General features: G+C 40.5%; 1 protein-coding gene across 3 annotated transcripts in view; it reads left to right on the plus strand.

The window, feature by feature from the left end:
- The first annotated feature begins 6,107 nt into the window (after nucleotides 1-6,107).
- LOC148025325 (farnesyl pyrophosphate synthase-like) overlaps nucleotides 6,108-17,454 on the plus strand; it is a 49,375-nt gene continuing 38,028 nt past the window's right edge. The window contains exons 1-12 of one of the 3 annotated variants that reach the window (XM_087692361.1): nucleotides 6,108-6,488; nucleotides 7,687-7,711; nucleotides 7,870-7,985; nucleotides 8,083-8,169; nucleotides 8,261-8,377; nucleotides 8,483-8,571; nucleotides 8,726-8,777; nucleotides 8,920-9,015; nucleotides 9,145-9,189; nucleotides 9,270-9,359; nucleotides 9,479-9,550; nucleotides 9,764-9,844. In XM_087692361.1, the coding sequence (XP_087548487.1) occupies nucleotides 6,345-6,488; nucleotides 7,687-7,711; nucleotides 7,870-7,985; nucleotides 8,083-8,169; nucleotides 8,261-8,377; nucleotides 8,483-8,571; nucleotides 8,726-8,777; nucleotides 8,920-9,015; nucleotides 9,145-9,189; nucleotides 9,270-9,359; nucleotides 9,479-9,550; nucleotides 9,764-9,844 (1,014 nt within the window). In that variant the 5' untranslated portion in view covers nucleotides 6,108-6,344. The remainder of the gene's footprint in view (nucleotides 6,489-7,686; nucleotides 7,712-7,869; nucleotides 7,986-8,082; nucleotides 8,170-8,260; nucleotides 8,378-8,482; nucleotides 8,572-8,725; nucleotides 8,778-8,919; nucleotides 9,016-9,144; nucleotides 9,190-9,269; nucleotides 9,360-9,478; nucleotides 9,551-9,763; nucleotides 9,845-17,454) is intronic. The other 2 variants (XM_087692363.1, XM_087692362.1) reach the window with 2 other exon arrangements.

Below are 17,454 nucleotides of genomic sequence, written 5' to 3' on the forward strand. Positions count from 1 at the left end.
GCCCAAATTATGACAGTCTCAGATGAGCGACTGGCCTAATGGTGGTCTCAAAGAGGCTTGACCTATGTGGTGCCAAATTCTTTTAAAGTACTAACTACCATTAGGGGTATGGACTTAGCTGGAACTAGCCAAGAGAACTCTTTGATTGATAAAATTCTCACTAAGGAGGAGCACCATGTTTCCAGTAGACTCAGACAAGGCACCATGCTACTCAATGTTGCAAAATATTTATTGTTACTGAGTAGGCTGCCACGATTGCTAGATATGTATGACACACTCCAATACAATCGTGAGTTCTACAATTGGTTTTTATCCTTACGAAGTGACATGGATTCATAAACATGCATATAAATAAACAATGTATTTTATGATTGTGTATAAATAATACCAAAAGAAGCAAAGCCAACACACACACAAGCAATGATAATCAAGTGTAGGTGATATGCATTGAAGTCAACACTATGGGATTTAGATAAGTGGTCTTTTTGAGTTGCACCTGTTCATCATGGTTGAAGCATATGACTTGCATGTACTCTCACGAGTTGCCAAGTGAATGCAGGACAACACATGTCTTTGTACGAAAGCATTCAATGTCCAAAAGTCACCACAAGACCACTAACCCCATAAAGAACCATTATGGAGAAAGCGACATGAATACCAAGAACAAAGAGCCATGACGGAAGCCCCACTACTAGAAGAGAAAATCACCCTGCAGAAAGCACACATTGCATTTGAGCATGGCCCAAAGCATAGTCATTGGCTACTCTCACTTTCTTGGCCAAACTCTACATCCGAGTAGGAGCCACGCTCTCAACAACAACAACCATTTCTTCATCAACCAGGATTCAATTTGCCAGATACTCTGTCCCTTGTCCATGCACAACTAGTTGCTACCTCAATTGGTTTGATATCTCACATGTTACAAATAGGTTCGCAAAATATCAAGTGTACCTCTTCATCTCAACAACTGTTCCTCTAGCATTGAGGCTAGTAACATAATCATCTTTGTAATATCCATTTTTCACAACCTTTGGATCTCGACATTTCCCAATCAATGTATTGCATTGATTGTATTCATTTTATCCAAAAAGAGAGAGAGAAAAAAAGAAAAAGAAAAGAAAATGAGAAAAAAAAATGCATCCACGATCACAGCACAATACCTGGGTGTCCTCAAATTAGGTACGTTCAGTGACCTTGGTTGGCTGGCTTCGTCCCTAGTTCCCTAGCGCTTTATACATCCCCCACAATTGTTCAGGGCACATCAAGGGCAGGACATACCTAGGGAGCTCATCTCGCGCCTATGGTTAGACTTGTCACCCTGAACCATTTGCACAATTATTTTTCACACTCCATCTTAGTACCATCGCAATCAATAGTGGTGAGCAAGGCACGACAGACCATGGAAAGTACACCATACTCTTCAAACACTGCAAGTAGCCCCCAGCTTACTGAAAGCTAAGGTGTCAATGAGCTCAATTATGCTACATTGTGTTGTCAAGTTCACAAATGATGTCTCAAGAAGCCTTCAAGTGTACTTCTCCTCAACATCAACAATTTTTTCCATCCCATCGAACCCTCGCTTCATCCACACATTGCTACAAGGAACCGGCCTAACAATCTTCTAACTATGTAATATCTAAGTATGCACGTGCACTCACATAATATTTGCACCACAATCTATACACAATTTGGGTCCTCAAGTGTATGACAATACTCTCAACTTACTTAGAGTTCGACCTGTCTCCCAAACTAATCAAACTATGTCTTGTGCATGATAAGAAAACTAGCACTAACCCCTAGGGAGAGACCATATGAGAGGTTTTCAATTGTAGGTATTAAAGAATCCAACAAAATTACCATAAGCTCTTTGTCAACACTCAACTCTGAACTCTTGACCTTTATCATCATGCAAGCCTACCAAAGAATCATCACGTGTAGAATCCTTAAAAAACCAACACCAGTGTTAGCCATGAGTGCAACTCTCAACAAAGAACATCCCTATCACAACTGCAACAACCCTATCACCAGCCAATCAGGCCAACAATGTGCCACCAATGACCTTCATCCGCACCACCACCAAAACTCGTCCAAGGCACACCACAACAGTCCCTTCCACCCACGTCTTCGGTGCATGCCAAAGCTTGCTACCTTACGACGGAGAGTGCCATGGGACTGGCACTCATCTAGGAGGGGGTAATATTAACCCTCAGATGAACAAGGTGGAAAATCTAAAACAAAAGACAAGGCCAAGGCAAAAGTGAAACAGAAGACGAAGGCGCACCAAGAAAAATTTGGAAACACAAGAAGTGCAAAAAAGTCCTAAATCAAGGAGAGAGGCACACAAGAAAAGAGCCACAATCAATACTTTTGTAAAAGAGTGCAAGGCGTACCATGATTTATTTTGTAAAACAATGTCGAGCTCTCACCCATAAATGGTTGGAGGCATGAGTTGAGGCCATGCCAATAGGGAAGAGGAGAAGAAGGGTTGAAGGAATGGGCCAAGCCCGCGGACCAAGAAGGAGATGATAGCCCAAAGGGAAACGGGGTTAGGGTTTTGTATATTAAGTTGAAAGTGAATGAGGAGCTCATTCTTGTGTGTGGCCAAAAGTAGCTCTCCTCCTCTTCTTTTTCTTCTTCTTCTTCTTGCTTGGTTGAGCTTGTGCTTGAGAGAGGGAGTGAGTGTGTGAGGATGGGGGACCATAGTGGAGAAGCTCTGCATCTTCTCCTCTTCTCTCCTCTCCTCTTCTCTTCTCTTCTCTTCTCTTCTCACGGCAATGGAGCTTGGTGCGTGGAGCTTGAGGATCGAGCTCGCTTGAAGCTTGCACTTGGATCGTGGAGCTACCACAGTGCTCGGGAGAGGAGGCAACTTGATCGGGCATGGAAGTAAGCTCACTACACTTATAGAGAGGGATAGCATGTCTGCTATGTGAGAGGTAGCCATTAGTGCTCGGCTTGAAACGCTTGAAAGAATAAGCGGTCCATGGGTCTTGGCAATTGAGCTGAGCTTGCCTCTATAGAAGAAAAGTGTACCAAACCCTCATTACATCTAGTGCCTTGCTAGTAATCTATGATCTTTATTTGAGTGTAATTGTAGGAAGCACTCTTGTACTTAAGCTTCAATATCTCATAGTTATGTTGTGGGTGAGGTAGCTTCCCATGGAAATACCAAATTGAGAGTTGACATAAAAGTGTCAATGATGCCACCAAATTTTGTTCACTCACAATTTCTGTTACAATTGAGAGAGAAGCGAGAATCCAGTGGGTTTCCTTGGTGAGTAATTTACATGTTACAATTGAAATAGAAGTGGGAATCCAATGGTCTTTGACTTGAAAAGCAACTAATTAGTTGGTAAAGGATCATGATGTGTAAGTCAATTTATTGACACCTTTAAGCTTGTGGGAATCTTTGGTTAGGGGAGTATGTAGCCCTTATATCCTCCTTTATAAAAAAAAAGGCCATACGAGAGTGCGCTTGAGCATTGCCTTAAAAGAATATTGATGAGAGAGAGAGAGAGAGAGAGAGAGAGAGAGAGAGAGAGAGAGAGAGAGAGAGAGAGAGAGAGAGAGAGAGAGAGAGAGAGAGAGAGAGAGAGAGAGAGAGAGAGAGAGAGAGAGAGAGAGAGAGAGAGAGAGCCTTTTGTCATTCTCTCATGCCTTCCGTCTCTTTCTCTCCATCGTCCTCAATACCAACTCCCCCAAAACAAATGCGCGCGTGCGCGCACACACACACACACACATGAAAGCACAAAGGAAATTAAAAAAAGAATTAACCCATGGCAATTCCATTGCTCTAATGTATGTTCATATTAACCATTACAATAGCACACGTTCATGTACGATGACCTTAACCATTACAAATAGCATAGCCTTACAAGAAACAAGTAAAAGTAAAAAGAGAGAATTAGGTGAATATCACTAAGGCCTACCTTTCAAAGTGCAACATAGCACTAAGGTCAATATCATACACCTTTCAAAATGTTTTCAATGTTGGTGAAATGAGACTAAGTTATGCATGAGATGACCACAATTCTCAAATTTTCTAGCTTTACATATCATAGGCATTCTCAAAGTGGCCTCTTATAATAAAAATTTCTACACTTTCGCTCATTTTTTTCATTCAAAGATTACAACATACGCTTCTTCACACATGACAATCTTTCAAAGGCTCTAGTAGAAACTCTTTGATGGATACATCAACACAATAGACTTAATCACGCACAAAATGTTGGGACACAAATATCACGTATTCAACATTTTTGACCCCTTTGTGGTGCTCAAATACATTACCTTTTGCACATACATATATATATATATATATATATATATATATATATTTGATATATTATGAGAAGCATCATCTACTTTCACTCATTGCATTTTTGTGGGTAGTAATAGTTTAGAAGCCCTAGTAGATCCTCTTCATTGAAGTGGAAATCCATTAAACCTCAAATTGCCTCAAAGATCTCATGATAGGTGTCCCATTGTAAGAGCTAGTTTAGAAAAATTTGGGTTGCTAATTATTAGAAGTATTATCCTCAAGTAGCACTTGACTTAGCACACAAGGCTTGCCAAGTGTGAAAGTAAACGAATGACTAAGTTCTAAGTTGTGCTATGGTAAAGAGGCCAATTGAGTATCATCTAATGGTCCCCCATTATATCTGTTTTTTAAAGGTGTTACATAAAATATTTAAAATAGTTGGACTATGGCACTCAAACATAACATTTCTGGGCATTTTGATATTTTTATCAAGTAGACCTTGTTATAAATCAATGGTTCACAAAAGAGTGGAAGCGAGGGGCCAATAGACTAACATTCAAGGATGGACTATTTTAAGGTTTTAAAAAGCCAAAGTACGAAAAAAATATACATGGCTCAAATTTTTGACTCACATTCACCTTATATGAAATACATAAAAATTTGCATCATAGCTTTAAGTACCTTTGTAATATGCATATTTTGTGCAAAATTGTCACCCTTTACCATATTTCTCTCCCAATGCACTTACAATTTAACAAATTCCATTGATAGGCAACCTTTTCATCGGCGTGAAATTTACACTTTTTTATTGGGCATGATAGTCATTAAATATGAATACTAACAAGGCTTACTTGATGATAAAACCTTATTCTTTTCAATAAAATTGATTAGGGGCTTGTGAAGGATCTTTTTAAAATCAAAATTGTTGCGTATTTTTGCCATGTAATAGTTGAATTTATGTTTTTGATTGATGAAGCCATATCTTGCATTCAAATTATCTTCATAAGCACTAACTTCCATCCACAATTAAACTATATGGATGATACAATTTTCTCAAGAGAAGCAAACTCAGTTGCAGTAAAATAAAGTATTCAAAGGTGATTTTGTATGATAGTTTGATAGAGGAGCTTTGGGGTATCCTTGGGAAATGGAACATGTGTTGTAGCTATAATTATCAAGAGCGAGCATGCATGGAGAGCTCTTTGTGTGCTAAAGATTTATAGGTATGTAGATTGCATGATTAACCATTATTCAATGATAATGTAAGACTAGTGCTTCTTGCACGCTTTTGTGCACACAGAACATTATACTTCTTAGTGACAGCTTCGCTTCCCTTTTGCATAGCAACTTCGCTTCCGTCACTTCTTTCTCACACGCGCACACACACACATACGAGCATTTCTTGTGAATAAGGGAAAACTAGGCGCTCCACGCCTAGACTCCGGCGTGATTTTTGCGGGCGCGGGCGGGTGCCGGACGCGTGGCACCCGCCCCTGCGTTCTCCTTTTCTTTTTGTGGGGGAGGTGCCCGGCTGCCACGTGGCACCCGTCCCCCACCTCTCCTTAACTAATAGTATAGATATGGAATTCTAAATTGTAGTTAACTTGGGGGTAATTTTTAAAAGGCTTACCCAAACATGTTCTTAGTAGAGGCAATGCTTAAAACATAAGCTTATGAAAAATCGACAACTATGAAACAAAAGCTAATGTGTGGGATGTGGGAGGGCGCCAGCAATTCAACCTAAGTGCAATGTTTTCAAAAGACTTTGGCAGGCGTGTTGAAAAGAGGAGACGGAGCACGCGACTCATAATCTGATCCCTTAGAAAATCGACGAGGCACATGGCGGGCGTAATGCGACCACCTATATTTTAGGCGAGGCTGCATGGAAAAGAGAGCTGGCATGTCGCGTTAGAAAAGGGGGGGTGTGGGACCGAAGCAGAACATACCCTTTACTGAAGAAGAGACTCAAGTCATCGGATCATATGCCCGCTCGCTCGATCGATCCGCCTACACACCGAGTCTAGTTGTTGCTCCTACCTCTGTGCTTGTTGAAAGGAAAAGCTCCCCCCTCTCTGTGTGCAGGGCGATGGCTCCTGATACCGTCACTGCTAAGCCTGCCGGTTTTGGCCGAGCGGAGTTCCTGCAGGTGTTCGAGAAGCTGAAGTCCCAGCTCCTCCAGGATTCAGACGCATTCAAGTACACCACTGATTCGCGTGAATGGATCGAAAAAGTAATTGTCTCTTCATCTGCTGGCTTGAGAGCATAGGTTTAAGCTTTCAACTTTCAAGTCACTGTAGTTATAACAACGCCGACAATCGAGAGTTTTTCAGAGTCTAAGGTTTGGTAAACATTCTTTTTCTGCACTCTAGTTTCTCAATGAGCTTCGATCTTGCAGAGCACGCACATGCTTGATTGTATATCAATGCGCTGCAACACATACGAAATGTGCTGAGGCATGCATCACAATCGGCTTCACAATGCAACACTTGCGGGAGGACCACAAAATATAAATGAATTCACATGTCCCCAGATCTACAAGCGTTGAAGCGGACTAATCAGCCTTTCTGGATATTCAACGGACATATCCAGCGGGGTCAAGTGCAAACAGCTCACATGAAGTCTGAATGGTCTCGAGTGACCATGACATCTAGAATTGGGAATAGGCAATGCTTATCATGATTGTACCACTAAGTTTCGTTTCACTGGCAGATATCATGTTACTAGAGTTGCCAGCAGAATGGTAGTATAATAATGTGCAGCATCGTTGTAGAGTTAGTTAATCTCCCAGCAAACTTCTTGGCCAGAATTTGCAAGGTGGGAATGTGCCTTAGAGTTGGATCTACTTGGCAGTTGTTAACCATCCAGGCCTACCCATGTATCTCATATCCATTTGGTCCAAACGTATGTCATTGCCCCGTGTTCATGGAATATTTCCCATCATCTAGCCCTTTGCATCACTGCTTTTGCATTGTCTGATAACTTGCAACTGCCCATGCACATGAAGTGATTAAAGAACGAATTCTGGCTGTATGTGATCTGAAAATGGGGTTTGGGCATTGCATTCAGAGAGGCTTTAATAACCAATCATGGAATTGCAGCATTTCTATGCATGGGAATTGTGCCAGCAAGGGGCATGGTGCCTCATTGTAACATTGTGCCAAATTCAAGGTCCAAAGAAATGCCTTATACCAGTACACAATTTTAAAGAAAATCACAAGTGTCATGAGCTAAGGGATCAGTCAACATAGACAAGACATCTGCATCCCATGTAAAAGTATGTAGTTGTGCATCATGCTTCAGTGCACCTTTTAATGCATTCATTTGCACCAATTTCAATTGTAAACATGCACAGTTAATGTGGATAGAACCGATCTCCATGGATAATTTGTTTGAGTGGGGCTCATTTTGCTCTGTTTTTTGTGTACCAGATGCTGGACTACAATGTACCAGGAGGTATGACTTGTCCTTCGTGTTGGACCAGAAAAAAAAGTGTTGAAACATTGTGTGCATTAAACATATACTTTTGCAGTCATCTGAATGTGGAGCAGCTATTGACAACAACTGAGAATTTTGGTTTCTCTTTTAGAGACAGCTTTTTGTGTGCTTTGCAGGAAAGCTGAACCGTGGATTGTCAGTCGTTGACAGCCTCAAGCATCTTAAAAGTGGGAAGGAGCTTACTGAAGAGGAGGCATTTTTGGCTTCTGTGCTGGGATGGTGTATAGAGTGGGTAAGTTTGACTTGTTTTGTAAGTCTTTGAGCCACACTCATGTCTGGTCTTTCCCTCTGGTTTCACATGTTAAAAATTTGAGGTGGCTTGGGTGCAGCTTCAGGCTTACTTTCTTGTTTTGGATGACATTATGGACAATTCAATAACTCGTCGCGGGCAGCCATGCTGGTACAGAGTACCCAAGGCAAGGCTTTGTATTGTAGTACTTCTTTTGAAGCCTATTGCAGTTCTTTAAAAGAAAATTTTAACTCGTAAGTTGTTCCTCTTCTGGATAGGTTGGTCTGATTGCTGTAAATGATGGGATACTGCTACGAAATCACATTCATAGAATGCTGAAATGGCACTTTGGAGACAAACCATACTACGTGGTCCTAGTAGACTTGTTCAATGAAGTAAGTCTCTTTGTTTAGTTTCTTGAAGTGAGGATCAAAGTCAAAGTTTCATCTACATAACTTTAGCAAGTTGATCTGGTTTGAAGACAGTAATGATCTTTTCAGGTAGAATTTCAAACAGCCTCTGGTCAGATGCTGGATCTGATCACTACTCCTGCAGGAGAGGTGGACCTTTCCAAATATGTGCTTCCAACGTAAATCATTTTGTTTTGTGAGAATACTAGTAGCTTTTAGCCCATCCCATATATTCCTGCATCTATCAAGGCATTAGGGTGTACCCAATGTGTGCTTTGCTTTATTTGCATGCTCTCTTTGGATAAGGACACTAGTACTTGTTTTGCTCTGCAGATACGTTCAGATTGTACAATGTAAGACTGCATATTATTCATTCTATTTACCGGTAAGCAAGAAGGTTATAATTCTGCAGAAACCATCTCAGTTCAGGCAGGCACTTAAAATGATTATACATTTAGCATACAATGTTTGATTCTAGCTCTAGTAACAGTTCTGAAGACTTCCTAACTCAGAAACCTTTTCCCTAGGTTGCCTGTGCTCTTGTAATGTCTGGGGAATGTCTAGAGAGGTTTGAGTCTGCTAAACAGATCTTAGTGTCAATGGGCACTTATTTTCAAATACAGGTATGACTTATCATTTTTTCTGTGTTTTATATTTCTCATTCTCAGAGCTTCAATTTCAGGCATCTGGGTAATGATCATCACTCAATATTTCTATAAGTTTATAACTAACAGAAGCATCTTTGGTTGCAGGATGACTTTCTAGATTGCTATGGTGATCCACAGTTCATAGGAAAGGTGAATGCTTTCTTTTACTGTAAATCATTGAAGGAACTACTCAATTCCCTGTCTAATCATGTTAGTGACAATGACCTCAGATTGGGACAGATATTGAAGACAGCAAATGCTCATGGTTGATTGTTCAAGCTCTCAAAAGAGCAGATGAAGGGCAGAAAAAACGCTTGCATGTAATGCTGAAACATTAAGTCAACTTCATTTTCTCCACTTCTCTCTACTAGCCTTTGAAGTTGTGCACTGAAAGTTAGACAGCATCAAAACTGACATATAGGTTCTCTATGGTGGACAGGAAAATTACGGGAAGGCAGATCCATCCTGTGTTGCAGAGGTCAAAAAGGTTTACAGTGAGCTTGACCTAAAGGTTTGATCTAGCACCGTAGTTCAAAACATATGGTAGATTTTTATAGGTGTGAACAATTTCAAATGTAGGCAGGACTGAGAATAGAAAATGATAAGTCTTTACACTTTTTAAAGAGTTTTCCTGCCTTTAGTGACTTTTGCTATTTTCTATACAACTCACTTAGTCACTATCCTCACTCTTGCTGATTTATGGGTTTAACTTTTTGCTGTGCAGTTCGTATTTTTGGAGTATGAAAGAGACGACTATGAGAAGCTGATTCATCAAATTGAGAATGAAGAAAACCATGCTCTCCAGGCATTATAACACTCTAAATTTTAACAGCTCTGTTTAATTGAATTTACTTTACTTTAATCTAGTTTAGTTCACTTTTTTTTTGGGGGGGGGGGTTGTGTGTGAATGTTTTTTGTGGGGCGGGTGGGTTTGTGCATGCACACTCACGTCTGCTAGCATGCGCAAAAGAGGAAAAAACGTTGTTCCACAGATTCTTGTCTCTCTCATTCAAACTCAGAAGTCAGTGTCAGATGCAAATTTTGCATACAACAGTTTCTGCAACAGATTTGTATCTCTTAAGGGATGGGAGACTGGGCTAGATAGAAGATCAGAAATTCAGCCTTTGTGCTATCAGTCTCTGATTTTTGCTGTCATATCTACTCGTGTTAGTCAGGAAGCCCTTAATTGATTCAATGCAGTATTTGAGAGACATCAGGTCTTTCAGAGTAGAGAATGGAAGATCCCAATTTGAGCCACTTTATCTAGAAAGAGTGGTCCTTTGTCTGTACATGATCCCATAGGATCGAGTCCCCTATAAATAGCGCAGGATGCACAAAACGGCTTTTTAGTGAGCCTATGTAGGAGTCTTCATAAAATAAGACAAGTATGTCATTACAAAGGAAATGTTTGGCCAAGTGTGAATAAACCAAATCAATGAACCAACTATGCACCTATAATGGGTAACATTTGGGAGGGGATCTTTGGTAGCTAGAAGCTTGGACTCTGGGTCCATGGGCAAGAAATAGGTTGACATTGGCCATACCAAACTCTGAAAGTAACTTGGAGGTGTATATGTCTTGGGATATAAGGATGCCGTATGCCATCTGATAGATCTCCAGGCCAAGGAAGAAGTATAGGATCCCTAGATCTGTCATGTCGAACTCCTAGCTCAAGATCTCGAGTCCAATCAACCTCCTGTGGGTCACTCCCTTTGATAATCAAGTCATCCATATACAAGATGATGAGCACACATCTGTTACCCTCAACCTTATAGTAAAGGTTGGATCATGATTTAATTGATGGAAGCTACTATGTAAGAAGAATCGATCAATCCTCTAGTACTTAGCCATAGGAGCTTGCTTCAAGCCATAGAGAGCCTTTCGCAATTTGTAAACATGGCCCTTTCCCTACATAAGAAAACCAGGAAGATGCGAGACATAAATCTTCTCCTCTAGGATGTCATTAGAAAGGCAGACTTCATACCCATCTAAAAGATAGGTAAGTGATGATGGGTTGCAAGGTCCAAGATACCTTGAATAATAGACATTTGAGCTGTAGATGCGAAAGTCTTGTAATAATCCAAATTGAGCTTCTCTTGCATAGCATGAGGCTAGACATCCAGTGTAAGAGCCTCATCAACCATAGTAGGCTCATGATCTTGAAGAATTTGTGACATAAGAGCATAGTTTACACGGAGTGAACTAACCATTGGGCCTATGACCTAGCTGATCTAAGTGGGCTTGAAGGGGTAGTAGAAAAGTGGATAATACTGGACTCGTGCTCAAGTTGTTGATACTACCTTGGAATGGTGATAGGCTTATTCTAGTGTGAAGTAGGTTAAGTAGTCTTCGGTACTTGCAATGCACTTGTTTGGGATAGGGACGTCCCCTCTCTAAGTGAAGGTGGATTCCCCTCATCCAAAGAGAAAAGCTCCCCTTTTGATGGTTCAACCCCAAGAAGAAACTTGAGGGGATGGGGAAGAACTAGGAATACTCGAAGGTGAAGTAGTAGAAGAAAAAGGAGTCGTCAAAGGAGGAAGGGAAGTAGATGGAGAGGGAGAAGGCATAGAAGAGGAAGGGGGGGAGTCATATGCAAAAGAGTGCAGATATGTAACTTGGAAGAAAGGGGAGGGATTTTGGGGCGGGGAGGGTTAGTCAATGAAGAAGAATGACTTGGATAGAAACTATCAAAAGGATCTTTGGAGGCCGAAGCCTCGTCACATCCTTGATCACCTCGATCTTTATTTTTAAAGGTCATAGAGTTGATAGGTTCCTCGCTTTTTCTTGTCCACACATTTAAAAGCATCACACCCAAAGATGCAATAATGGAAAATGGAAGGCTTTTTTCCAAAGAAAGCCTCGTAGGGAGTCATATCCTGTAATGTGGAGGTAGAAGACCAGTTGTGGATGTGAACCATAGTAGCCACTGCATCTCACCCCAAAGAGAGTGAGAAAGACCTCTATGCTCTAACATTGATCGGGCCATCTCCAGTATTGTTTAATTGGCACACTCCACCCCAACATTTTTAGATGGTGCGTTTAAATGGGAGAACTCCATCCAAATACCATAATCCTTGTAAAACTTAAAAAAGAGGTTAGAATAAAACTTGTGGTCGTGGTTTGCTCATACACCATGAATGGTGAAAGACGTTTGCGTTTCTGCAAACACCTTCCACTTGGAGAAGTTGAAGTATATATTGCTCTTATACTCCAAAAAATGAGGTCCATAACGGCTGAAATCATTGATAATCAACATCAGATACTTGGCCTTTCCAAGAGAGGCTGTGCCCATAAGACTGCATAGATCGGTGTGGACCAACTGGAGTGGTGCTTGCCTCGCAAGCACTTAGGGCATCGAGTATGAATGGGAGGGGAATCAGGAAGTCCTCCACCATCTTCTTTCGAGAAGCCCGCTTGTTAGCATCGAAGTTTAGGTGCATGTCAAAGCAGTCCTAGCTCATGGGAAGTCCTTGTGATAAGGGTTGTGAGCTTATAAAGCCCACCCTCTTGTATACTTGTTCAAAGAACCGCTCCTGTAGAAGCATTCCTTTAGAGTTATTGTATCCTGTGTAAAAATAATGTGGGTCCCTAGTGTGTAAGGCCATAAACAGATAGTAGGTTAAAACCCAAATCTGGTACATTAAGAACTTTGGTGGAAGAATGTTGCTGAGGATCTAGTAATAGGAGAATGGTCCCTACTCCATGAACGTGTATGAAAGAGTTGTCATGAATGGTGATGGATCTCCCTTAGGAATGTTTGTCTTGAAGCCAATTGTGATGATAGGATCTCCCTTAGGAATGCTTGTCTTGAAGCCAATTGTGATGATAGGCTATGTGGGAAGAGGCCCCACTTCCACTGTCCACGAGCCAAGGCTGCTTTGTGGTGGAAGAAGCTAGAGCTGAATTCTCCTCCTTTGACACTAAGTTAGTTCTCTTTGGGTAAAGAAGGGAGAACGAGCACTTGCACGGAGGGTGCCTATAATGTCGCCTTGAGAGGAGTGATGGGAAACCTCCTTGTCAAAGTCATCAAAGTCTTAGAATCGGTGGTAAGACATCTTTGCACAACTTGCAAACACTTAAAGGCTGCTGTGTTTTGCTGTAGGAGAGCCCGAATGGAGGGAAAATTAGCAACACGTGCAAGTAAACATTTCTAGATGTCCCACCTTTGTTGAAAGTATCTATCCATTGCAGAAAATTTACATTTGCAGTAGTGAACAGCAGGCCGAAATTTGAGTTTTCAGTAGTAGTGCGGACTCCTCTTTGGCTGGAAACTCTATGTTATTAGTTAAGCGATGATACCATGTAAGAGTGCACAACGGAAGAGAATCTCGAACATGGAGTCAAAGGGAAAGAGAGAAATATTAAGAAGAGAAGAGAGAGTGAATTGATAATCTATAACAAATCTTTTGTATATCAATTGTTACTAGACATTGGCTCAATGATTCCAAATTAATTTGATGCTCATGTACTTTGAAATGCGATTTGTATTAATGTGTTTTAAAATATGATTAAATATTCATCTTTCTAATTAAGGGTGACCAATGGCTAGAATGCCCTATAATTATACTTGGGTCATCATTGATGAGATATCCAAGAGAAATTAAAAGTTTAGTCGAGCGGTCAAATTGACCAGAAAGCTCAAATGACTAAGATTTTTATGCTCATATAGTCACATTGACTAAAAGCCTATATAATAAATGGTTTTAGAAAGTGAAACCAGATGGTCATGATTGAAGAAATAAACCATGAACCAGTGAACCTATATAATGAGCTCTCCAGAAGCTAAAATTGGCGAATACTAAAATTTAGGAGGTTACTATTTTTGAAAGTTGCTCAAATGGAAATTTTGTTTACGTCAAAGGTATTGGAATTTTGTAAGGAAAAATTTTATCTTCAGTAGCTATCTCAAATTCTTAACCATTTGAGAGATTTTTAGAGTAGAAGGTTTGGAAGTTTCTTTCTCTAGAAAAGTGACATGTGGCATCTAGAAGAGAACGTGTCATTTTGAAGAGACAAATGTCCCTACACTTGTCATTTTCAACAAACACTTGTCATTTGTATCCTTTACTTTTCACTTTTGAGTACCCAAGTCTCACACCTATATATTGGAGGTCTCTCTATTTATTTGAAACAAGCTCTCATGCTAAAATTTCAGCCGCATGCTTTGTCCTCTCCTATCTATCTCTCATCCAAGCACGACTTTCTAGCTGCATGCTTTGTACTCTCCTATCTATCTCTCATCCAAGCACCACTTTCTATTTAGCTTGATCTAATCCATGCACTAAAGAAGAGAATCAACTTGCTGCTTGGAGATTGCAGAAATGAGGGTTTCAAAACTCTAATTTTCAGAATTGCAGCAAATCAACCTTTTTGTATATAGTTTAGACACTTGGTGCCCGTGGTTTTGTTTCAATAAATTCCTGTCAAGGGGGAGAGGTTGGTTCTCCTCTCAATGTGGTGTCGACTCCTCTCTCTCTCCCCTAATTTTCATGGTGATAATTGATCAAGTTAGTTAAGTTCAAAGTATTGTCATTCTCACATTCTTCCCCCCGCTTGCATAATCTGCATTGAATATGAAATGAATGCAGAAGACAGCAAGAAGAGAATGATAATAGTCCTTGCACATAGCCCACACAGTGTCAGTGAGGGCATTGGATCAGGCTAAAGACTATGGCAGCACCGAAGATGGAGAGAGATGTCAATGTCGGAGTGCGCACTTGCAAGCAATAGAAGAGAATGACCTACCCGTGCCTTGGCACTTGCTATTAATAGCAGACGAGAGAGAAAATTGGCTGACTGCAATTAATACAGACCGATTGCATTAAATGGAGTTGAAATGATGATGTGGTAGGTATGGGGAAAATTGCATTAGTTTGAGGTTGGGCAGCATTTTGCAGGGCAGCAAAGGCTACGGAATGCTTGATAGACATTGGAAATGCACACTAAAATATGCCCAAGGGGAAGAAATGCATATAAAGTAGGCTTGCACCACACCCCTAGTTGCACACTTGATCTCTCATACATGTGGGGAACGTGAATGGGGCTAATGAGCCCTCAATTGTGTTGTCTAATCTGACCGTGGTCCTTGATGAGGAGGACTACAAATTATCAAGTAGCCATAAAAGCTTGTTGGTGGTTTGTTGCTGCATTGAAAGATCCATGTAATCTCTCCCGACATCCTTGAATTTATGCATAAGACCAAGTTACAAAATGTTTGCTAGTTGTATGGCTGATGATTGATGACAGCGTGGCTTTGAGTTGTACATGTGTGCTAGGATATTGGCATTATCTCCCATCTCTAGGGGGGATAATAATGAGAGAGTGCAAACTTTGGTGCATGAATGGGATGGACAATATAGAACTTTGTAGGGCCAAAGCTCTTCCATAGTTGCTTGCAAAATACCCATCAAATGTCACTCGTTGGGATTCATAGAAAAGATGAGATAGGATGATGCTGCTAAGTTCATGTATACCGACCATGATTTGAAAGAATCGATTGAGGGGATGGTCCAATATCACAATATCACTTGTGGTGGTCACAATCTTGATGAGCAAAGAAATGTGTCAATCAAAATTATCTTAGAAATGCCCAATAGATTTAATGTGCACATTTGAGATGACACAGTCATGTGAGCACATATAGGGATTGATGTCAAGCTCACCTTTAGAGCCAATATGAACTCTCCCCCAAGCCTAAGACCAACCACCTATCAAGTCAAGCTCCCACAAGGGCCAATGTCCCATTTCACAAGCCCATTCCAATTTCCTAGGTATTGGTTAGGTGGGTTTAGTTGAGATTGCATAATATTCTAGAATCCATGTATGGTGTTGATAAGAGACGTTAGAAGGTAGGTGAATGTTTACAGAAGGAATGACAACACAAAGATGCAGATGTTGATGATGTGGTGACTGCATAGCTGATGGGCTACAGCCTCTAGATGGTGGAGAACCTGAAAATATAGATGGGCAGTTTTCTAAGTGCTGGGCTGTAGCCTATCAGTGTGGGTGGCAGTGAGCAGGTATGATGAATTCTATGACTTGAAGCAGCTAGGATTATCCCTCGAAGCATATTTTCGAAGTTTGTTTCACTCCTAAAGTATGCACCCCCAATGGATATGACACAACAGGTGTCAAAATTCTGTGTTGGGTTGAATCCACCCATAAACACTCGATTGGAATCAATGCGCCCATTGGACCTACAAGACGCACCCATTCGAGCTGCTCCAATAATATAGGAGGTGCATCTAAGTGAGGCCACAGCTCTAGTAAGGGCAACATCCACTAGGTGTCAAGGGAATGGAGAGCTTTTGGGAATGATATGAGAGAATGTGAATGAACTATTGGGATGCATGTCCGTTTTATAGGGGATTTTTGGAAATTTGCCTTGCTGTGCACAAATGAAGTGTTTTAATCGAGAGAATACTTTTTGGGGTTATATTTAAGGAGCACATTATGTGTTAGTGTATGAAATTCAAATATTTATGCAAACCAAGCCTTGCTTTTGATGATTGAATAGTGAACACTTTCATGTCCAAAAAGGTGCCCAAGATATGAGAGAGAGAGAGGGGGGGTTGTACTCCTCCCTCTACTTAGACTTAAAAACACTCTCATGTCCAAAAAGGTAACCAAGATATGAGAGAGAGAGAGCCCGAATGGAGGGAAAATTAGCAACACGTGCAAGTAAACATTTGTAGATGTCCCACCTTTGTTGAAAGTATCTATCCATTGCAGAAAATTTACATTTGCAGTAGTGAACAGCAGGCCGAAATTTGAGTTTTCAGTAGTAGTGCGGACTCCTCTTTGGCTGGAAACTCTATGTTATTAGTTAAGCGATGATACCATGTAAGAGTGCACAACGGAAGAGAATCTCGAACATGGAGTCAAAGGGAAAGAGAGAAATGCAAATGACTAAGATTTTTATGCTCATATAGTCACATTGACTAAAAGCCTATATAATAAATGGTTTTAGAAAGTGAAACCAGATGGTCATGATTGAAGAAATAAACCATGAACCAGTGAACCTATATAATGAGCTCTCCAGAAGCTAAAATTGGCGAATACTAAAATTTAGGAGGTTACTATTTTTGAAAGTTGCTCAAATGGAAATTTTATTTACGTCAAAGGTATTGGAATTTTGTAAGGAAAAATTTTATCTTCAGTAGCTATCTCAAATTCTTAACCATTTGAGAGATTTTTAGAGTAGAAGGTTTGGAAGTTTCTTTCTCTAGAAAAGTGACATGTGGCATCTAGAAGAGGACGTGTCATTTTGAAGAGACAAATGTCCCTACACTTGTCATTTTCAACAAACACTTGTCATTTGTATCCTTTACTTTTCACTTTTGAGTACCCAAGTCTCACACCTATATATTGGAGGTCTCTCTATTTATTTGAAACAAGCTCTCATGCTAAAATTTC

Source organism: Lygodium microphyllum, chromosome 14 (assembly GCF_053477565.2).
Source record: "Lygodium microphyllum isolate KBCC chromosome 14, Lygodium_microphyllum_v1.1.10, whole genome shotgun sequence".
Taxonomy (NCBI): domain Eukaryota; kingdom Viridiplantae; phylum Streptophyta; class Polypodiopsida; order Schizaeales; family Lygodiaceae; genus Lygodium; species Lygodium microphyllum.